The sequence below is a fragment of the Amphibalanus amphitrite genome, unplaced genomic scaffold, assembly GCF_019059575.1.
Source record: "Amphibalanus amphitrite isolate SeventyFive unplaced genomic scaffold, NRLGWU_Aamphi_draft 000542F_arrow, whole genome shotgun sequence".
Classification (NCBI taxonomy): Eukaryota; Metazoa; Arthropoda; class Thecostraca; order Balanomorpha; family Balanidae; genus Amphibalanus; species Amphibalanus amphitrite.
The window spans coordinates 140,924-163,824 of record NW_024882036.1 but is presented as its reverse complement, the minus strand read 5'-3'; the positions used below and the strand labels follow the sequence as shown (position 1 = coordinate 163,824).

General features: G+C 48.1%; 1 protein-coding gene across 2 annotated transcripts; it reads left to right on the top strand.

Moving 5' to 3' along the window:
• Positions 1–477: 477 nt before the first annotated feature.
• On the top strand, positions 478–22,901 carry LOC122393569 (inactive rhomboid protein 1-like). 2 transcript variants are annotated; one of them, XM_043389750.1, is made up of 20 exons: positions 499–634; positions 2,534–2,650; positions 2,971–3,182; positions 3,489–3,620; positions 3,904–4,039; positions 4,526–4,681; positions 5,045–5,218; positions 12,131–12,207; positions 13,308–13,460; positions 13,894–14,080; positions 14,370–14,444; positions 14,821–14,982; positions 16,416–16,439; positions 18,264–18,355; positions 18,818–18,909; positions 19,283–19,431; positions 20,067–20,167; positions 20,491–20,644; positions 20,945–21,094; positions 21,503–21,848. In XM_043389750.1, exons 2-20 carry the CDS (start codon positions 2,549–2,551, stop codon positions 21,782–21,784), a joined length of 2,610 nt encoding a protein of 869 aa, XP_043245685.1. In that variant the 5' UTR covers positions 499–634; positions 2,534–2,548; the 3' UTR covers positions 21,785–21,848. The 2 variants fall into 2 exon arrangements, with proteins under 2 accessions (XP_043245686.1, XP_043245685.1); XM_043389751.1 differs by lacking the exon at positions 16,416–16,439 and having other exon boundaries at positions 478–634; positions 21,503–22,901.

Sequence of the window (22,901 nt, the reverse complement as noted above, 5' to 3'; positions counted from 1 at the left end):
GCAATGTTTAGAAAGATACACACGAAACGGAAATTTATTGCGAAGAAAATAGTTTGGAAAATAGACACCATGATCGATTTGTCAACCTGCGCCGGTAGATATATTTAGTATTTATCTCAATGTAAGATTTTTTAAATGGCCGGTAAAGAAGCGCACAAAACGCATAAATATATTTACCGCGCATTTGCCTGCATTCTGTAGATCGAGTTTTACCATTTAGCCACTAGATGTCACTCCAATCCTTGCTACAAAAACAATTAACGAATAAAATTACCTACCTCCTAGCAGACAGCTGGCCAAACATTCTTCCTCTAATACCTGTTGCCATGACTGTGAGCCGACACTAGCCCAAACCGAAGCCACACACCGCGCCATCTCGCCGCACGGAAGCAGAATGCCCCGAGGCGCCTGGAACTGTCATGGCCGCCGCGTAGGATCGATCGTCGCTGGCGTCGGTCGGCCGGAAGGCGACTCGTCGGGGTGTGGTGAGCGGACTGTGAGAGATACGGGTGCTGCCAACAGCTCACCGTGCTATTGTGAGAAGGGTGAGGAGGAGTGAGAAGTGGTGAGCTCACCGACCGGTGCGTGAGCTGGTGAGGGGGAACTCACCGGCTGCCAACACGGATAAGCCAAGGTGAGTTGACAGGTGCTTTTAGGCTTCAATAGTCAGTAGTCACCACGCATGTTAGCTATACCCGACATGGTATGGTAAATTGTGTACGTGAATGTTGATACATCGGATACAAAAAGAACAAAATACAAGCCTAGGTATAATAAAAACAATGCTTAGGTAGTGAACCACGTTTGAGGCTTTCGTGAGTCGCACATTCTAAAAAGCACTGTGTTGACGAGGAGAAAAGCTTTACGGCACAACCATTACGAGACAGCTAGGTCAACATGCTTTACTTTGCTAGTTAGCTTGGTATCTGGGCTCATCAGGGTCAATGGGAGAGCTGAAGGTGTTAAGTGCGGAGTCAGACGCCACTCATGCATTTCGAGCGTGTCGTCAGTGACCTGTTATATAAGAGCTTCCGGAAAGCTCGTTTGACACGGAATTGAGTTAGACTCGTCGGCGTTTTCAAAGGCAACACGTTACGCTAGTTTCAGTAATAAGCTTCGAAAAATAGCATCCTCTGATGCCTGATGGCTATACGAGCTGTGGACAGGGTGGGACGGGTGGCGACGTTGTCGAGGTCAGGGTCACATCACTTGCACGCCGATCAATAACCGGTGACGCAACAGCCTTTGTTTACGTCCTGCAATAAAACGGTCAGCGGTTCTCCATCTGTGTCGTGATTAGTAGTGGGAGCTGTTAAATGTGCCGGAACGAGATTCTACACCCATATTTCTATTCCATTTGCAGTGTTCCTGCTACAAGATGCTCGCTTCAGATCAGCTGGGTTTTAACGCGTGCATTTGCACTCAATTCGTAAACACCTAGGCTGAGAGTAACGTTTAAATAATAAAAAAAAGAACATTCGAGCTCTGGCTCGTTTTTATACATTTTCCCAAGGTAAACAGGATCAAAGAAATTTCGTTGACACATCTTTATTCAAATATTGTTACGTCTAACAAAAAATACATTTGTTACGTCCATAACGTGAGGCATTTGTAGCGAAAGGGAAATGAACATTAAACGGCAACATTATATTTGTCTCGAATATTATATCTATTCACTAGTCACTGAGCCCTTGAACACATAAATCCCCCATATTGGTTGCCCTGAGCTCCCCCCCCCCCCACACGTTTACTTTATTCACTCTCCTATTTTGTTTCCCTGAAACCGCCTCTCCTTACCTTATTCCCTCCCCTACTTTATCACCCTGAGACCGCCCCTGCGCGTTGCCATCGATCGCCCGCGGCCTCGTCCCGCGGATGACCTTGAACTGCGTGCCTCTGTTGAACGCACGCGTTCGGCGGCACCATCTCAGCTGCGGAGACCCTGACCGCGCCTAGCAACAGGGCAGGGCGTACTGGAGACCCGGGGTCGAGCCAGCCGTGTCGATAGCGGCGCACAGCTCAGTATCAGGTGGAGTAGTACCCCGTGGTTTTATGTGATGACCTAAAGGAAATGTAATGTGGCAGCATTAGCCTGATATTTGAGCACAATAGTTAAGGTCAGGTGATGAATGATGAAGATCATTTATCATAAACATGGTATTAACTATTTATGGGTAACCTGAATACCTACAGCAGATGGCTGATCTTAGGTCACGCTGCTCTTTTGTGCATTTGTAAAATTATGGCAAGCTGGCAACAGAAGAAAGCGTCCTCAAGACAAAGGAGATTGCCTCCTTGAAACAGAAAGTAATTTCTAGGAATCAATCGGTTGCTATTTTACCTCGTCTAGGACTGAGTACATTGTTCACTGGCTTAGGTACTGTAGGAAATGCAGGCAGTGATGTGGCAATACCATTTGAGTTATCGACATCTCTTTGTCTGGTCTGGACCGTTCATATGTTGTGAATGTGCTAGATACGCGCTAGCAAGATCTCGGGCCATATATTTTAAACCCGTTTTTTATTTGCCTCAGGCGTGCGATGGCGCGATGAGCCGGTTAGCCGGCGCCCCCGGCGTCACCGGACACGTGACTTGTGACGTCACGGAGCAGAGGTCAGCTGACGCAGACGGCTACCGGCGCGCCTTCAGGGTGGGTACTGGGTGCCGCAAACAGACACGATATAGAGAGGCTGCTGTAACACCGCAGTGCCTTTGATAGGTTCACTTTCTGTTGCAACACTTTCTTTTCGGCCTTTTTAATTTTCAGAAATGGCCATGGGATATTGCATTTAAATTCTAAGTATGTACAACCGGCTTTGTAATTAATTACTCCCAAAAACAGACGAGATAGTGCATATCGCTAAAGCTAATAGAGCTCACCTTAAGGGGCGAGTTATCTCTGATCTTCCTCAATGTGATCGCTCTCCGCCCTGACCCACCTGTGACCTGTGACCGTGACCTGGCCCTCAGGACAGTCGCGGCAGCGCGTTCAACCGCTCTATCATCGAGAACCCGCTGTTCGCCATGTTAGGAGGTGGGGAGGACCGTGACCCACTGAGGTCAGACGCTGACCTTTGGCCGGTCAAACGGCCGCTGGGGGAGGACGAGCCGCCGTGTCCCACCAAACTGAGCCTGGGTGGAGGGGAGCAGTGCTCCGTGAGGGTCACTTCGAGAGAAGACAGGTGAGGAATGACAGGTGACAGGGCGGGGTGCTCCTGGTGACAGATCAATGCTAGGTCATGCGACAGTTGAATGTAAGAAGCAACGTTTTGTTTCAGTAAGTTGAATAGGGACGGATTGACGAGGCCAGGGCCAGAGCTAATCATAAGCCAAACCTGAGAGAAATACGGATGTCAGTCAAAAGCTCATGTCTTTGTTGTCTGAATGCTAAATTTAAATGTTAGAAGAGACTTTAAAATACTCTTCTGATCGCTAGCACACTGACCACTGGACACTGACCTGTGTTGACCTCTATGACCCCTCACCAGGTTTATACCGTACGAGGGCCGCCCTATGAAGCGGTGTCACTCGGCCCCCGGGGGTCACGTCAACCTGAGAGACTCTGCGGGTCGGCGACCTCGGCTGCTGCACCAGCCCAGCCGGGTCGACATGGTCAAAAGGTCAGACTGGCAGGGCATATAATTATATATGGAGAGAGAATAGGCGGATATGTATGGTTACAACGGATTTGCTGCACACTGATGAGATTTGTTTGAAAGATTTGTATAAATATTTCTGTGATAAGAGAGGTTATAAAAATTTATTCTACTGATATGTTTTGTTTCTTCGCATTTGTGCTTACATTAGTGTATCTAATTTAGTATTTTCTTTAGCTGTACCGTCTAACGCAAAAGTAAGCACACTCCGTTCCTGTCTTCCTCACTGCTCTTTCTTCGTTTTCAGTTACATGCGTCAGGCGGCGAAGCACTATTTCGGTCTGGACGAGTCGGACGATGACCGGAACCGGGCGCGCTGGAGGGAGCGTCGTCGCCGACTGGCCTGCCGCGCCTATGGCCGGCTCAAGCCCGAGTGCTGCCAGGTCAGAGAGCGGGGGTGTCGGGTCAAAATGGAGGATGTCAGGTCAGGGAGGGGTGCTGCCAGGTCAGAGAGTGGGAGCGGTCAGGTCAGAGAGCGGGGATGCCAAGGCGGAAAGCGGGGCGGTCAGGGGTGCTGTCAGGGCAGATGTGGGGCGCTGCCAGGGATGATTTTGGGATGAAGGGTCAGATAAAGGCGGGTTGATGACAAGAAAGGTGGAAAGCCGTCCAGCCTGCCAGACATGCACTGTCGTGTTCTGTTCTTGGTTCTTCCTTACCCATTTAGCTGAATGTTCTCTATTGGGCTATTTACCCGTTTCCTTTAACAATTTTATGTGGGTGTTGTTGACTGTAGAGCTATACGATCATGCAGTATGCAGGTTCTGGCAGTCCATGGCCGTAATGACCTTGTCAGTGATTCAGACCTTGTAATGATTCGACCCCCCCCCCCCCCTCTGACCCTGTGTAATGTGTATCGTTCCTTTTCTCAGGAGTCGGTGTACGAGCCGCCGTCGTACCGGCGCCGTTCCCTGTCCGACCTTGTGGACATGGTGGACGGCCCGGAGCCCGCGGCGCCGTCCGTCCCCTGCCGCAGGAAGGAGCACGTGGCGCAACTCACATGGAGGGGGCTCGGATACCTGTCACAGGTGCGTCACACAACGGGCAACGGGGGGTCACGAGTCGGTCACCAATTGATCATCAGAGTCACCAATCGGTCAGACATACATGATACATATAGCACTTATTGCTCACTAAGACCGTGGTAGCAGTGAGTAGTCGTTTTGTATGATACCTGTTTCAGTATCAGAGGCTTCGTACCCGTATCAGCTCATGGTCTTCATTTCGAATAACTCAAAGTCATCTCAAAGTTTAGAAATTTTGGGATGTTTTCTAACGTCTTGCTGATACTGTAAACGTTTGATGCCACTTTCTCTTCACTCAACTTCTTGAAGCAGTTGGGTATCACTTTACTAAACCCTCTCTCACCCGTTTGTCCCCTCTTTCGGCAGTGGGTGGCGCACGGCCGTCTGGGCGGCTCGTCCCAGAGGACCCGCTCCCGCAGTTTCCCCCGGCCCTCTGCCCGGCCGCGCTCCCCGCCTCTCTACTCTGCCGAGGAGGGCGCTCTGCCCCTGGAGAGACGCACCGACCCGCTGACAGACCCGGTGCCGCCCGTGGCAGATGAGGTGGGTAGCGGTCAACTGGTGGCAGCCTGTCAACGCTGTCACTGTTCTACCGGACTACTCATGTGGAGTGGTGGGTGTTTGAGGATGCTGGCAATGGCGTATTGGTGTCATATGTTTCTTTTTGTTGTGGGGCTCGTCTTTCGATAGGAAAAGTAACTCTGATGGATGACTTCATTTTAAAATTATTTGCAATGTCCCCAAATCCTGTGGAGAAAAAGACGTTTGCTTTTGTGTTTTCCTCTATTATAATATTCAGGGTTTTTGGTTCCCTATTTTGACTATTGGACGACATTAAGATGAACTCTAGTAAATCGTTTCCGAGTTAATCGATTAAGTATGAAAACTGTTAGGGTAAGGGCGGGTAAGATTAGAGTACGCGGGCGACAAGAGTACGCATCAGCTGTTTCGGTTGCTTAGCAACGCGGGTTTGTCGAGTTCATGAAGTGACATGAAGCCGCCAGTGCGTGCATGTCACCAACGGAACGTGGGCGTTGAGCGGCGACGCTGTTGAGTTTAACCCTAGAACGCCTAGGGGGGGGGGTTGTATCAACCCCCCCCCCTGAGGTTTTTTCGAAGTGCACGCTAAACGGCTTGTCGTAGCGGGCTGAAATTTTCAATACCCTCTGGGGCAACCTTTGCGCATCTTTTGCCGAAAAAAAATTGATCGGGTCATGTCAGGTCACGGAGTTATGACGTCATAAGAGGTACAGCCTCCGGCCGACAGTTACCAAACGTGTGCGCCGAATCCCTAGGTTTTCTGCCGGTGATACCCACATTGTTTGATGGATCATGATGAAACTTCCCATGCATGTTGGGGCAAGCATTGGCTATCGTGTGGTGCAAGAAAATTGACCGGGTCAGGTCAGGTCACGGAGTTATGACGTCATAAGAGGAACAGCGTCCGGTACTATTTTTGAAAAGCGCCCGAACCACTATTTTGCTAATTCTTGTCACCTCAATGGGAATATGCAGCAATATTAGCTTCTATAAGGAGCAAATGGACCTTCCAAATCCAAAAATACAATCAGATTTCAAAAATTTAAAATTTTGATTTTTCGAATTTCTGCCGCCGACTGTGACCTTGCCGACTTCCGGCGCTCCCAACGCGCCATTTTTAGAGCTAGGGAAACGAAATACATACCAAACGATAGAGAATTAATCAAGGAACACGATAGTGGAGGTTTCAAGTCGATATCTCCCACCGTTTTGCCGCAATCGCCGCGGAAAGTTGAAAAAAGTCTATTTTTCCGAAAATTTGACCTTTGACCGGTCAAAAGTAGGTCAAATGTTGACCTAGGACCAAAAATATACCACCAATCGCGAGATCTCGTTGAGAGCAATCCGTTGGTTTTTTTCCGCTGAGCTCTACGACCTTCCGTTTCGAAACGCCAGGGGGGGTCGTAACAACCCCCCCCCCCCCCTGGTCGTTCGTGTTATGAGAAATGGCCTGGTCGTGCGAGGGTTAAGGCGATGAATATTATTTTCGAGCGTTATGATATTATTATGATATGGTACAATAATTTTGATAGTTGGCAGTTGAGATAAGGTACATTTCCGTGATTGTTGTGGGAAACTTGTGAGGTTATCTGGGGAAATACTGTACAGTGCAATATTCTGTTTGCGAAGTTTTGCACAACGTTTTGGGGTTGTTTTGTGCGTGAATTGCATGTACGGTAAGAGGACGCACTGTTAAGGAGGGTAAGAGTACGCAGAATTATACATTAAATCGAATATACAGAAATATAGAATTATTAATCTATCGCTCAATGACGTTTGTTTTGTAGGTATATCATCAATGGAGCACTGTGATGCAGATGCGTACCCGAAATTCTTCCAAATACCAGTTATTCTCCTTTTTGATTGTGCATCTTTTTAAGAAACACACGACATGATTATTTCCTGATTTATAGACTTGAAAGATTTATTTTATGTTTTTCTTTTTGGATACTAGAATTAACTTAAATGCCTTCTGAGCTTGAAGTTAAGCATTTGGACAGTGCAAGCTGCATAGGTGTGTGTTCATATGCTTGCGTACTCCACCCGCCTGGCGTGCGTACTCTTACACACCCCATATGGTAAGAGTACGCAAGTGCAACGGTTCAGAAAATGTCAGTTTTAGACCACTTCCATTTACGCTGAAGGATCGTTGCCCCATGGGTTGATGGCTAATTCAATGAACTTTAATATTCCCTATTTGCGATTTCTTTCCTTCAAATATTAAACAAATGAGAGCAAGAAATCCACTAAGTGCGTACTCTTATACGACTTCACCCTATATAAATAATAAGTGATGCTGAAACGGGCACAAAAAAGTGGAGCGACAAAATGATATTCGACACCAAACATTAATGACCTTCGACAACAGACTCCATACATTAGCCTGACAAAGTCTGAACGACAGCAGCTCAATACTGAGCCCATACGACCGCTGCCAATCGGCAGATAACGAAATAAACCTGTCACACTTCGTCAAACAGTGTCAAACTACACAACCCGTTACCTACAAGATCTCGACCTACGATCCCGTCTTTGTTCTTCCTACGGCCAAATTTGTTCGGAGACGTGTTTTAGTGCGTTCCACAAAGCCCCGGAGCGGGAGGCCTGGCGTTATAGCGCCATTTAGGGCCGGGACGCGTGTGGTGCCGGCCGTCAGAGCACAAAGGCCGCGGCGGTGGCGGCGCGGCGGCGGCGGTGGTGGCGCACGCGCTCCTTTGTCGTCGGTAGCGGGCTGTGTCTGACGGGAGACTCGACGGCCCGACGGTGGAGTCGTCGGCGGGCACGTGCCCCGGGGCCAAACAGCGCCGAGACGGCGGTGGGTAACTCCCCGGGACGACGGGAGGCGGAGACAGCGGTGGCGGGGACTGGCGGGGAGACGGCGTCCGTTCAGGACATTTGGGGGCTTTTGATTGACGAGCTGAAAACACTACCAGTGCTTCAACGAGGTTTCCAAAATGATGGGATTCATGAGCTAGGAAGTGTGGTTTTTCTATTGCACTAGATGGTTGTTATTTGTTAAATATGGCTGATTAGCCGATGGAACTTTCTAAGTGGCCAGTAACCAACGTTTTGTGTACTGAATGTTTTTAACAATTATAAATTTTCATCCACCGAACCACAGCAATAGGAACCCAAATTTATAGTGTCAGAATTTGCATCACTTATTCAATGTTCCATCGGTCTTATCTGGCAGATAAGACCACCTGCTAGATACCAGAAGAAATAAGGACTGATTGTTACAGCAGTAATGCAGAACACATTTTGCACATTTTGGCAGACTGTAATGCATTCCTTTGTGTGTTCAAGCAATAAATACCTGCAAGATTGTTTTTGTGCTTGCCCGTTGCCCAAGTTCGACGCGCTTCGGTCACAATAATGTGATATTGCTTTGGAAAGCGTGCGTTGAACATATTCTTTGTCCAACAATGGGAATGATTGCGTTTGGGCTCAACGGGGTGGCGAACACTATGTTTTGTGATTTCGTCGCTTTCGTCTTTCACGGGTCTTTTGTTCCATAAATATCGGACAGAAAGGAAACTTGCTGACTTCTTTTACCTGTTGAAAACTATCTGAGGATGAAATAAGCGGTCAATACGGCACGTTTTGTCGCTAACAAGGCTACAACGTCACTGCTTTGTTTTGGACGGAGGAAATAGTGTGACCTGAAACAGAAGCGTCGGTAGCTGTGTTTTCGTCCTTCCCTTTTGTAATTATGTCATTTTTAAAACTTTATTCAATGTATGCCTACTGCTTTTACAATATTCAATTTGCTCAATTGAAAAAGCAGAAATCCTCTAGCCTTTGGCGAATTGACGCCGAACTCCCCTCAGCGGCCGCCGCAGTCCGCCACACTGTGAGGTAGACTGTGACGCAGTGCTCTGGAGTCGGCGGCACAGCATACCTACCGTCCCACCGTCCGCTGGCATCAGCCGTCGCGCCCTGCGGCGGCGGGGGGGGGGAGGGGGGCAATCTTCTGGATACAGGACAAAGTATTGAACAGATTACAGTGCTGTAGTGACGCTGCATTTCATATCGACTGTTGATGATCGAAATTGCATTTGTATCAGTGGCTATTGCATTTTTCGGGACGCTGAAAACGGAGCTACAAAACATGGATTGTTTCGCCAATCCTAACCGAACCAGATGCAAAGCCTTAGACTAGATTCAGCCTTCGCTAAGGGGAAAGTGGCCGAGCCCCAGTGGCCTGCCCTGACAGCTATGGATTGGAGTCGGATGTTATGCCAATAACATGGCCGGTATCGTCGTCGTTAAAGCCCATTCCTCGAAAGCCTGTTGGTGGCTGGACAGTTTACCTCTGCAATCACTGTGCCCCTGCAGTCGCCGAGCCCGTTCCCGAGCAGGTGTCACTGTATTGACGTTATACACGGTACAGTCAACAGCGTGGTCCGGCGACAAAATCACTTCTGGGAAACTGAGCGCTGTCAACTAGCAGTGTTTGTAAATGTGAGTCAGGTATTCAAGAAAACTGCATTCAAACGGTGCGAGGCATAGTGAATGTGTGTATGAGGTCACATGTGATGTAATTCTGAGAAATAAAATGCTTCAAAAATTATCACGTAAATTACGACCAACGTAATGGAGCTGGGTGGCCTGCGAAAACATTGAGAAGCATCTCTCTGACGGTGTTGCAAGCCCTGCTGAAGATCAGCTTCCCCGTCTCTGCGTTGCAGCTACCATAAAAAGGCCCGGTGCCACTGCAGTGCCACTCTGTATGCCAATTAGGCGTTCCTGTGATATCAAATAACTCCGGCGGTGTTCCCGGGGGGTCGCAGTGTCGGTTTGGCGATCCTGTTGCTGCGTTATTAAATTACGGAGTATGTACCAGTGACGCAATGTCGGGCATTGTTACAGCATTTGTAACACTGACGTAAGCTAAGCAGTAATGCACCACAAAGAAAACACCGCCGTGCTGCTATAAGGGGAGGAAATCTCTTGTTAGTGAAGTGCTGCACATTACACGTAAGTTGCCGACACGCCAGGTCGTGTCTTATCTTCATGGACTAAGGAGGTGCCACATGAAGCATATATTGCAGAATGCACTTGTAGTACTCCAACTCCTCAGCGAACTTACCTAGGTATAGCGTCCGTTTACCATCACATCATCATTATCCGTGTAAGACTGGCTAGTTTTGTCCGGAGACAAACAGCTCTGTCCCTTTGTTTCAGAACTTAAGGTCGATTATCGGAGTCGATATTCGGGGTCGAGGTCATGGAGGCCATTATAGTTCCCGGTCTTTGTGGTAGCTCTGAGAACGCTACAGAATGGCCCTGCGGAATGGAAATGATGATAAATACAAGGACAATCATTGGGCGTCATTTACCTTGCAAATGTGTGGCAGCAGAGACAAAATCAATAAAAGTAAAGATGTCTAGCAAAGATATTTGGTTGTCGAATATTCATACACACATGCGGTGACATCTAAGTGCAATCCGGCTTTCCTGACTCATTTCTCCCGTTCAGCTGTGAGTCAATATCCGTTAACTCTCTCGGTCAGCGTTTCGGCTGATTTATTTGACCAGCAGCGGCCCTGTTTTTTATTTCACCGATGTCCCGTCCTCTGACTCACTGAGTGGTTCCCGGTACTCAGTAGTCCACACAGTCGGTTCCTGGAACACGCCCTGACGCCGGCCGGACACGCAATGCCGGCGGTAATCAGCGGTGTTGGACCTCCGAGGCCGGGGCGTTTCCCTGGGAGGTCGGGTCGGGGCGGAGTGTCCCCTCAGGGTCGGGCGTCCCGCCGCCTCAGGCAGCGCCCGGTCGTCTCAGGGGGGGGGGGGGTTCTCGGTCAGCTGAGCGCTCGGTCGGCTGCCCGCGGCTCTAACCGGGCCGCGTGTCGGGCGCACCGGTCGATGGTGGCACAACAAAGACTGCCGTGGACGGGCACGTGCTCCTATGGGGAGAGCCGGCGGCCGGCGGAGCAGCGCGTCACTCGGTGCTGGTAGATGGAGGCGGGAGGACGGGAGGACGGTCTGAGGAGTGTGTGTTGGAGAGGACTGTGATTGAGAGACTGTGAGAGGGACTGTGAGAGCTGTGAGCCACAGCGTGCTGCTTAGAATATCGGAGCGGTGTGGACTTCGAAACTATCCTCGAAACCGTTGAAAGTCCGACTCAAAGAAGATTACTTAGAAGGCTGTCAGAAGAACAGTGTACTGTTCAAAGGACTCTGAAAGGTAGAAGATAAATGTGTCCGCACGGCACGCATCGACGAGTGCTTTGGAAGGTGTTGAGGATCAGTGGCTCGAGTTGACGACTGCCTCTGCAGTGAAGAGACTGGTCTTAGCAAGGTGGTGGGCAATCTAGACTACGAGCTCTTTTTCACGGTGCCTTTTTGAATACCATTACTCGCACAAACTTTTGTACAAGGATCCCTTTTTGTACCGACTGTGATCTTTTCTAAGGACTTTTGTATCTTTCTCTGGTGCTTCCTCGTTGTGCGTCGTCGGCCAATTTTCTACGATGACTCGTCTCAGTCCCACGACGTCGGCAGTCCTGCTGAAGCAGAAGGTGTTGGCCCGGCTGAGCGGTCCCACAGTGAGACACAGCGTGGCCAGCGGGGCCGCCAGTCCAGCATCGCGGCCCAGCTGTGTGGTCCAGGTCAGTGTGCTCGACTGGTGAACGTCACAAAATAACACCACATGGTGTCGACTATCAAGTTTAGGCTCTATTGTGTGCTTACAATGAACCACAGACGAAAGACGAACGATTTTTATCCCTTCCGCTGTTGACATCGATACCAATGCAAGCTGCTCAAGGCAAAAAAAGACGGAATCATGTGGATGAGAGGAGTTCATAGACACAAGGTAGGCGTTACCGACGGGGACGATCCCTCACCGTATACCCCGGTATATGAACTTCATAGAGATGTTAAATGACGGCTGGTTCTTGTGTTGCAGGTGTTTTTCGACAAGGTTCCTCCCAACCCCGGTCTACCGGACGACATCCGGGACCCACTCAGGGAGAAGGCTTTTGGGTGAGTGAAACGTAAAAGGCGGAGGTCGGAAAATTTTCCAAGATAGTTTAGTTTAAGTGTACACAAACAACATTGACACGATAGGCGTTATCACAAGTGTATGCGCGGCCATTGGGGCGACGTAAGAAAAGAAGAAACCAACTCGCCCCAAGAACTTTAAATTATCAGTTAGCATGCACCTTTTCCTTGATGTGTAGAGAATTTACCATTATTTGTTACAGAAAATTGCATTTAAAATCTTCCATTTATGCTTTTTTCATCGTTTGCACAATATGTTCTTTAACTAAGCTAGAAACACTAATTAGAAATAGTTCCCGCATCATCAAGAACAATAGGGAAGGCTTGAGGTGAATAAAATAATTTAAACGGTTTTGTAATCTATGTGAAGGCACTTCTAAAATTGCCTGTAGAAATATTGAAGGCAAAAGTTCAACTTTTTCACAAGACGGATGTCTATAAACCTATTTAACTTGTGACAACTCAGCCGGCATTTCGTCGCCTACAGCCCAGCTTTCCCTAGTGACCGATAGAGGCGCTGCTATCGATGTCCGCCCGTGCCGCCTAACGATATGCCGAATAGATGAAAGCAACTCAGTTGATACAGTAACAGTCTTCCATTTCATATGTAACGCTTCTTGTAATGTCGTGCATTTGATGGACTTACGTCATTGGAGCAGTACCTCAGCACTGTTCACGTCATCGGTCCGGCTCGTATCGATAACAGTCCACCGAACTCCAGCTACACAGTTCCTTATATCGGCCGCCTTTACAGCAGCCTCACAAGTCCTGCTGTGTCAACGCATTGACCCGGGCAAAAGCTACTTCTTTTACCAGACATTGCGTTGCTTTTGTTACACTGTCTGTCCTGTTACACACACGATGTTTTTCCCAATGACCCAACGGCTCATCAAACCGCCCTCTGGATACGTAGCTGTCTGATCCGAAATGCGAACTCGAACTATCACATTTAGATGGCTCTTGACCTTTACTAGTTTTTCCTCTGCCTAATAAACATGTCTGCCTTCCGCATATTTGGTATGTATTCATTCCCCGAGTATTCTCCCTCACACGTATGCCTCGCGTCTCCCCTCCTCCCCCAGAAACCGGTTCCTGCGGACGGCCTCTGAGGGAGATACAGTGGACGCCGGACCCTCGGTGGGCCACCGCCGCATCTGGGCGAGGCTGCTGGACCGGCTGTTTGACAACAGCAACCGGCGGCAGTACGGCCGGGGGGTCGCAGCCAAACTCTTCGGGTACGTCTCACTATAACAGTACGGCCGGGCGTGCCCGCCAAACTAGTTTGGTACGTCCCAGCTGCATAACCTCTCAGCATTTCTTAATGATTAGCTGTGGGCTGCCTTTCAATCGGATTGTCAAATCCAGTGGCCAAATGCTACAAATCATCTACGAGTCGTCACAGTTAAAAAGCGATGTAGCCTTCTTAAATGACAATTTTTGCCGATGAGCCAAGCGAGTCAATTGCAGGGAATGAGACGAGAATAGAATATGCCCAGTGGAACTTAAACTCACACCGTGTGCCCCTCCCGAATACCCCCTAATCCTCCCGCGTTCCTCAGCGGCCGCAAGTGGCGGCGCTGTGTAGCCAGCCGGGCGGACGTGGTCCCCCAGCTGGACGACCTCTGACCTCTGACCTCTGACCTCTGACCTCTGCCCACCCCCCCTCAGCGGTCGCAAGTGGCGGCGCTCTGTAGCCAGCCGGGCGGACGTGGCCTCTCAGCTGGACGATCTGGAGGACCACCGACCCTACTTCACCTACTGGGTGACCACGGTGCAGGTGCTCATCATGGTCATATCGCTCGGCTGCTACGGCTTCGGACCGTTCGGCTTCGAGCTGCAGCAGATCAGTGGGAAGGTACGGAATGGGGTTGAGGGAATGGGATGGAAAGAATGGAAATGGTAATGTAAACTGCTTGTGATTTTAGCGTGTTGATGATGCAACTATTGACAGCGTCCCAAAACTTGGAATAAAAGAAAGTGTCAAATAGTTTTGATGTTCAGTAGCGTTTTTAATTATGTCAATAATTGCCACAATAATTGCAACTTATTTAATGTGCTTTGAAGCTTACCTTCGAGCAAGATCCCTTCATAAACCGCTTTCGAATAAAGACGATAGCAAATAACGCGTCTCTTTTGCGTTGTAGGTTATGGACACAAGTCTTTCATTGCAACAAGTTGACTATTGGGAACCGGCTAACCTATGGTTCGGACCGCGAGCGGTAAGTAAAAAAGGATTACGGTTTTTAGTAACGAAATCGCACAAATGGATTGGTTACTCCTTTGTGTGATGTGAGCTTCCATTTCCAACGCTCAAGGACAACAATCGAGGTATCTTGTGTGGCTAACTGTCATTTAGCAAAAGTGGGTCGAACTGATAACCCAATGCTTTGTTTGACAAATATGCGACAAGAAACCAGAAAAAAGCCTTTCACAACAGTGCTTGGTGCTCGTATAGCTCAGTCGCGAATGCTTGTTTTTCATGCTGTCTAGAACATTGAAAGCAGCCCGTTCCCACCCTCTTGATCTGACCTGGTTCCTGGAAATCCCGACGAGGGGCACACTTCTGACACCGCTCGTCCCTGGCTGTCCCCTCAGGCGGACCTGATCCACCTGGGCGCCAAGTTCGCGCCCTGTATGCGCCGGGACGCGCGCCTGGACAGCGAGATTCGAGCTGAGCGCAGTCGGGAGCGGCACACGGCCTGCTGTATCCGTAACGACCGCAGCGGCTGCGTGCAGGCCCCTCGGACCGGCTGCAGCGTGAGTGGACCCGGGGGACCGCGGACCGGGACCGGGGACCGGGGACCAGTGTCGGCCAGTGCACCGCACCCAGAGAGACTAGACGGGCGAAACGGACGGACGGTAGAGATAGGTGTAAAGAACCTTTTCATGTGTTTGGTCTTGTTCGGTTAAATCAAAAATGTTTGAATCTTAGCAAAATAAAAAGGTCGACTATCTTGATTATTTGCTCGGCAATTCAATGTAATTTGGATCAATAAAATTGCATCCCTTATCATCGGATGCATATAATTTAAAACTGGTTTTGGCATAGGCATATAAATAGAAAAGCTCTCCAGTCTCCAGTGTCTTTCTTGGAAAGTGCTTGCTTTTCTTTCTTATTGTCATTTAATTATTCGTCGAGAAGAAATTTTTGCCCCCCCCCCCTCCCAAAAAAATTAGTGTTGTCAGTCTTTGAGACTTTGTTGCATATTCAGTTAATGTCGAATGTCCTCGTGCCAATAATATGACGATCATGGCCATTTTACTTCAATAACATATCAGTTATTCACAACGTTTAGTTACAACTTTTTTTTCTCGCACAGCCTTGGTAGAAATTGCACCGGCTGATCGTAAGAATGCTTCTGATTTGCTGGCTTTTGTTATACATTTACTTTGACCGATCAGTGTTACTTTCTGCGTATATTTGTTTTTATATTCATTTATATGCGAAATGTTACGGAGCATGTTTTGGGCCATTGCATCTGATGTAGTGTTAATATGATAGTCATTAATAATAAGCGACATTTCTTTGGCGTTTTACAAGGAGTGTAACGTTTACATATTCGTTCCCAATCTATTTGGCTTAGTATAAAGCAGTCGAAATGGAAAACATCCAAGTCTTTTTTTTTTTGCTGTTAAATATTCATTCACAGAATCTTGAGACCTCATTTTTTGCGGTGAAGCGTCCTATGACCATGTTAATTAAATGGTGTACTTGATTCTACAATGCTATGGAAATTGATTTCTGCATCTAAATCTATATATGCTATGCAATTAGGAAGGTCTATGCAGATATAAATTTTGGATATAGACATATTGAGCAAAAACTGGAAAAAATGTTTCAGCAATTGTAGAACAAATTTTACAGCTAAGTTAACACGCAAAGACGTTTGCTTGGTAACCGCGCGTATGCGATGAATTTAGCAGGTTTTTAGTGTTCAGTGTTACATTATATTTAGTTCCTAACAAATTGAGTTTTACTTTTTACTTAATAATTAACCACATTTTTTAAGAAACGACAGGCAATCGTTAGGCACCATCAGCCAGGCAGGCAGTAACTGTTGTCACCCAACCATTCAGCTCCTTCCCGCTGAGTCCAATCCGTGCATTTGCTTACTAATATGGGTGGGTTAATATGCGACGGTGCTGCTGTGCTTTTTATTGATCACTTTTTTAATATTCTTGGGCAGCAGCAGACGGCGAGAATGAGAAACCCGGTACGTGCTGCTGCTGCATGGCAGCGCTGTAATCTGGCAGCTCCACTGAGACATTTCTGCCTGATGTCTCAATGACTTGCGCTTTTCGCCTGATTTCCTGTTCTCGCATCGTGGAATGCCCCGACATTCTGCCTGCTCTGGATGGTGTCAGACTGTGGTAGCTCGAATGTAACATTGTGCTGTTGTTAATGTATTTTTCTAAGTTTTTTTTGGTCACGTATTAGCGTAAACATGACGCAACATGCGTGTCGTGAATTTACACGCCACAGTACCCAATTTTGTAGTCATGATTAGCTTTGGATCGAACAGTTTCTTTTAAAGACAGTTTTTGGGAAGAATGTCTTTTAAATTAAGAATACGGAACAAAACACTTCATCAACCATTCATTTTTCAATTATTAAAATCTGCGATCATAACACGATGCTTAAAACATAAACGGGTGTATGATAAATAAAACCAACAACTTTAAATTGAGTTGTTCCTTTGATCATTGCATGTTGCCTATCTCTTTTTTCTTTTCTTTTTCGTTTTGATTTTCTTTTGCTTTGTTTTATGCATTACCAGACCATGTAGAATTTCATATGTATGTAGAAATGAGGAACTAAAAGAATCTTCCGATTCGAAAGGTTCGATTTTTAATTTTTATCGCAGCATTTTTGATTTAGTATTCTGATGAAGAGCTGCGCTCAAAGTTATCAATAAGGAGGTGTTTTGCTTAGACTTGGTTAGGCGTCTAGGAAAAGGGTATAAACTAAAACGTTTTAAATGTGAACCTCACACAAGCACTAAGAAACATAAAAGTAGGAAATAACCTTATATGGCCTGACACCTAATAAACTCCAGAAATGTTCAGTTTCGGCGATTAGCAAGGCGGTGGTCGCAATGGGAAATACAACTACTACCAACATTTCAACTGAGGTTGAATAAACTATCTTGAATTGGCACAGCAAAATAATTGTTGACAATAAACCAATTAACCCTCAAGGTCAAGGGCCATAAATTGTGAAGCATCGCTTTGACTTTTCTTTAGTGGTACTTACCTATCGGTAAAAATATTTCAATATTTTACCTTAATTTCCCGTCATTTGTATTCAAGAGCAAAAGATGCTTGTCGCACTCTTTGTAAGCTTGTATATCTCAACAACATATAAGGTACCTGCAGTTCGCATGCCTTTATTATTGTACATACACTGCGTATCGCTGTTTGTTGTTCTTGCATTGCATATCTTTTACATCATCGCATGTTCGCACCAATTAGTAAGTGTGGATACAGTAACTCATCGCAGAATGGTGACAAGAGCCCCACCTCTCCCATTGTTTCGTGCAACCTAGCTCCTGTGGTCTATTTAAAAATGCCACCTTTTCAAAAGTGCACAAAAAAACGTGAGACGAAAAAAGATGTTTGTCATTGCGCCGTTTTGGAAAAGATAGCAAGTAATAATGAGTGCGTGTTGCATTCGATCTGAAATATGCACATGTTTGCGATATACGAGTATGCACATTGCACGTGATGGATGCCATATTCAATGTTCATCCCTTGTCCTCACTTAACTTTTGGGATAAGTATTGCTCCGAGTAGAAATAAACGTAATGCTAAATGTGAAACGGAAACGATCCCTACCAGGCTACTCGATTTGCCATTGTGTGCTTTATATGAAGCTGAACGTATTTTGATCAAATAGTCTAATAAACAGCGGTTCCCGCTTCCCTTCCACCGACAGACCCTGCCATATATGTAGTCTGACGTATCCCTGGTCAGCGAAACTCACCCCACACCGTTTGACCCCATTTGCTGACCTCTGCTGACATCTGTTGACCTTTCAGAGCACCATCAGTACGTGGCACACGTGGTCATCGGGTCGCGGCTCGGCGCCCGAGGGCAGGATCTCTGGGCCGGTCTGTGGCCAGGACCCTCAGTGAGTACCTACCTGCAACACTGCTCCTCCTAACCCCAGCATCAAATTCTGATCAGCGTGTGCATCGTCCTCTTCTGAAAACGTGCCGGTTTATTCAACAATTCGTCACGTCCTGATGTTAGAACTCGGCGCTGTCAGAACTTTGTTGATCAACATTTCATGACAATCTCAAACATGGTGCGGTAACGTGTTTGCAGCCCCAAAACGTGTGCCCTGATGTCACTTTAGCCGTGCAACATTGTTGACGCGGATCAACAAAGCTCCAGTGGTTGCGTGGCTGGTCGTGACTATTTTCAGGCTAAAATAGCCAGCTTTAGTAAAGGTTGTGAGTTAGAGCCCTGACATTGTCTTTATCATGAGAAGGAGGCGTTATTCCGCGTGACAGTACTCTCCGCTCTGCTGCTATATGAGAAGTCTGTAGTGTGTATCCTGCATTGAGAGATATTTCTCTGTCTCCGGCAGTTACTGTGCCGAGCCGGCCAGCCGGGCTCCCCACGAGTGGCCAGACGACATCACCCAGTGGCCCATCTGCAAGCGGCCCTCCCCCGCGCCCGGTACGGCTAACGAGTGTTGGTCTATTTTTGAGAATCATGTATGAGAGAATAAGTAGGAGATGTTGAGAAAGTCCAACGCTGACTAGCACCCCGATGCCGCGGTGCGCTACAGCGATTTAATCAATCTTGTGGGGAAGGGACCGGTCTCAAAGCCGTTCGAATGATCACTCGAAGGGACATGCTGTACTGGAACAATTGTTGATTTCCCCCGGTCGCCGGAAAAGGCAAAGCCTCTATCTGACCATATCTCCCCCGGTCGCCAACAGTGGAGGACAGTCTGTCCGTTATTCCTCTAACTACTCCCCCGGTTTCCCCACAGAGGACACTTTCCGTGGCGCCTCCTCTGACCACTAACTCCCCTGGTCGCCGACAGAGGGCAGTCTGTCTGCGGAGCACATGACCTGCGAGGTGGTGGGCCATCCGTGCTGTGTGGGCATCCACGGCCACTGTGAGATCGCCACCCGCGAGTACTGCAACTTCGTCAACGGCTTCTTCCACGAGGAGGCCGCGCTCTGCTCGCAGGTACGACTAGGGGCTCGATGTCATGGATGTTGGAGACATCCGTTCCGTCGCTTCCATCCTCAGGATACTGAAATCCTTCTCCTCCACGCCGCAATCCCCACTCCGGGCTGGACAGGCACCTTTATATCATGCGGGCTGCTCCCTTGGAGCGGCACCGCTGCTCCCGAGGTAGCGCACCCCGTAGCCGGGTACAGAGAGTGCTTGGGGGGCTGGTCGGCCCGTCCTTTCGGACGGGCTCAGCCCCGGTGACTCTCTATAGGGTGTCTGCCCAGACCAATGCCTCCCCCTAATTCTTATCATACTTCCGGCTCTGAAATGGTCTAGTTAGACCGGAAAAGTCTAACCCAACAAAACAAACAAACAAACTCGAATAAGTGAACCTCTCTATCCCCAATGCAGAGCTCAAATCACGAGATTCGCCCACATCTTATGCCGATAGCTGGCAAGAGTGTTTATGAGTACACATTCCTTTCCATCCCGCACAAAGTCGACAGTTAATGCTTGTCCCGCTAGGCTGATGAGTGACAACCGTTGAAATTGTTTCTTCTTTTTCTCCTCTTCCAGTAGTGTTTAGAACTGAAGTGTGGTAATGTGTATACTTGTCCGTTCAGTACGTATTTCTACATGTTCCGCAGGTCTCGTGTCTGGACGACGTCTGCGGGATGATCCCGTTCTATGATCCAGAGAAGCCCGATCAGTTCTATCGGCTCTGGACGTCGCTGTTTCTTCACGCCGGGTGAGGAGCAAAACTCGCACATGACAACGCCGTCTTTGATAGCTTGCAGCAAGCCAAAGTAACCTCTTTGCATATGAATGTGGTTTACTTTGCCGCTTTGAAAATGTTGATTGACCAATGATCATGCATGATGCAAGTCATTTGCCTTCTGTGCAGGAAACGATGATAAATTTGCGGTGCATAAGGAATAGACATTGGGTCACCTTCGAAGTGTGACTGTAAACGGCTCATCACGCTAAACAGTGTTAGCCATTATTTTTATGAAGCCGTCGAGACACCATCCGAACATGTGTCCCTGACCTCTGGTACCTCGTCTGCGGCAGGATCATCCACCTGGTTCTGACGGTGGTGATTCAGTTTTTCTTCCTGCGCGACCTGGAGAAGATGGCCGGGGCCTCGCGAGTGGCCGTCATCTACATAGTCTCCGGCATGGCCGGCAACCTGGCCTCCTCCATCTTCGTGCCGTATAGGGCCGAGGTGAGTTAACGACATGACCTCAGGAGTGGGGGGTGACCTGACCTGCGTCGGCAACCTGGCCTCCTCCGTCTTCGTACCCATACAGGGCCGAGGGAAGTAAAGTGTCAGCGAACTGACCTCAGGGGAGTGTGCGACCCGGTCTTAGACAACAACCTGACCTCCGTCTTCGAGCGCTACCGGGTATAGGCAGGCTGGTATTCAATTTACTATGCAGGCATTCTTGTTCGGTCCTTCGGAATATAGCTAGTATTTTGATACAATGAGCCTGGTATGCACTGACCGTCTGTCTCTGCTCCTCAGGTGGGTCCGGCCGGCTCCCAGTTCGGTCTGCTCGCCTGCCACTTTGTCGAGGTGATCAACGTGTGGCCGATGCTGCAGCGGCCGTGGCGCGCCCTGTGCCGCCTGCTCGGACTCACCGTCGTCCTGTTCGCCGTCGGACTCCTGCCCTGGGTGAGTTTAGGATTTCGCTTGGATTAGATGGGTACGCTTTGGTTTAGGACACCGACGACGGCGCTTAGGAAAACGTTGGTGTTATAAGTAACCCTTTGGCATCATTATCCCAATTTGTATTATTTTCATAAAATGGTAAGCCTCCAACATAACCGATCGTTCGAATGACCGAAACTTGATCGTTGCTTAGAGCAGGTTATTTACTTGATACTCATCTTGTCTCTACCTTCCATAAAACCTATCTTTCACTGCCCCCTATAATGATATTGAGAACAAGCAATAAATTCAAAAGCATAGATCCACATTCCACACAGATTATCAACATAGCTCAACATAAAAGCTCATTGATCAACTTGTGTTGCGTCATGCGTGCCGTGCAACTAAGACGCGCTCCTTTTCTGGCCGCAGGTGGACAACTACGCGCACATATTCGGCTTTATCGTCGGCTTTCTGCTGTCGTACGCGCTGCTGCCGTACGTGTCATTCGGTGCGTACGACCGGGCGCGCAAGAAGGTGCTGATCGCCGTGTGCGTGACCACGGTGACGCTGCTGGTGCTGTTCCTGCTGGTGCTGTTCTACGTGACGCCCTTCTATGACTGCCACTGGTGCGAGTACCTCAACTGCCTGCCGCTGACCCGGGACTTTTGCGCCGAGCAGAACATCAACTTTGACCGCCGGCCGAGGCTATGATTGGCCGCGAGAGAGAGAGAGAGAGAGAGAGAGAGAGAGAGAGAGAGAGAGAGAGAGAGAGAGAGAGAGAGAGAGAGAGAGAGAGAGAGAGAGGGAGAGGGAGAGGGAGAGGGGATGATCTGAGCAGGACTCGGCGCGACTCTGAGGGCGTCAGTGTGTGGTGGGCAGATCTGAGGCTATATGTGTGGTGCAATTTTTGATTGCAGAACACTGCAACGGCTGTATGCTGGTGATTTAACGTTGCACGAAAGGTGAACGTTGGGTGTTGGCTGTGGTCATCGCTTTGTTTTGTCCTGACTGTTATTTATATGTTGATTCTAGCCAAATGAGGTAAATCTACCAGCCTATTTATTGGGTATATTAGGCCTGACATGCCTACCTAATACGATTGTGCATGCTGTCGTTGAATGGGTCGCTCGTTTGAGTGAAGGTCTGGGATCGCAGGATTGATTCAACGCCCAATATTGCAGAGCTGTATATCACAACAGGCATACCTACATACCAGAGGTGATGTAGTACGTTTGGGAAGGTGTCATGTATAGTGTTTTGACGTGATTCTGCCTTGACGGAACATGTAATGTTCGTTCAGGTTGTACATCTGATGAGTTTCATTAACGGGGCCGTGTCGAACGATCTTTAAATACGCTGTGCCTCGCACTCAACCTCAGACTTGAAGTAGTCAGAAGGATAGCCGTCTTTCGTTGATTGATCTGGGAGTTGTATGTAAATGACATATTTTTGTCGCATCTGACTTGTTGAATGTTTGCGTGCACGGTACTGCTTGTGGATCCCATGCTAGTTAATTGCTTTGACCTGTCCTGTTGAACAGTTGATTAGGGCTGTCATTGTCGTTATAATTTATTACCCCTGTTCTACTTACAAACCGTTTTTATTTATCAACAGGATGACTGGTTTGTATTTCTACTTTCGTTTTATCCAAAGATCTGTCACATTTCAGTACAAATTATATATAAGTGAAGCAGCGATAATTACCTAATAATGGCAGCAACATGGCACGCTGCGCAGTCTGCACATTCCAAGTGTATATGTACTGACGTAAACTGTTGAATATTATAAGTGATGTTAAGCGCTATGTTATGAATATATCATCATACGT

Excerpts from the sequence above, each read along its gene's own strand:
- LOC122393569 (XM_043389750.1), top strand. The coding sequence starts at position 2,549 with ATGAGCCGGTTAGCCGGCGCCCCCGGCGTCACCGGACACGTGACTTGT. Across the intron at positions 4,682-5,044 it reads GGCTCGGATACCTGTCACAG|TGGGTGGCGCACGGCCGTCT; the intron begins GTGCGTCACACA and ends CTCTTTCGGCAG. Across the intron at positions 16,440-18,263 it reads CGGCGAGAATGAGAAACCCG|AGCACCATCAGTACGTGGCA; the intron begins GTACGTGCTGCT and ends TTGACCTTTCAG.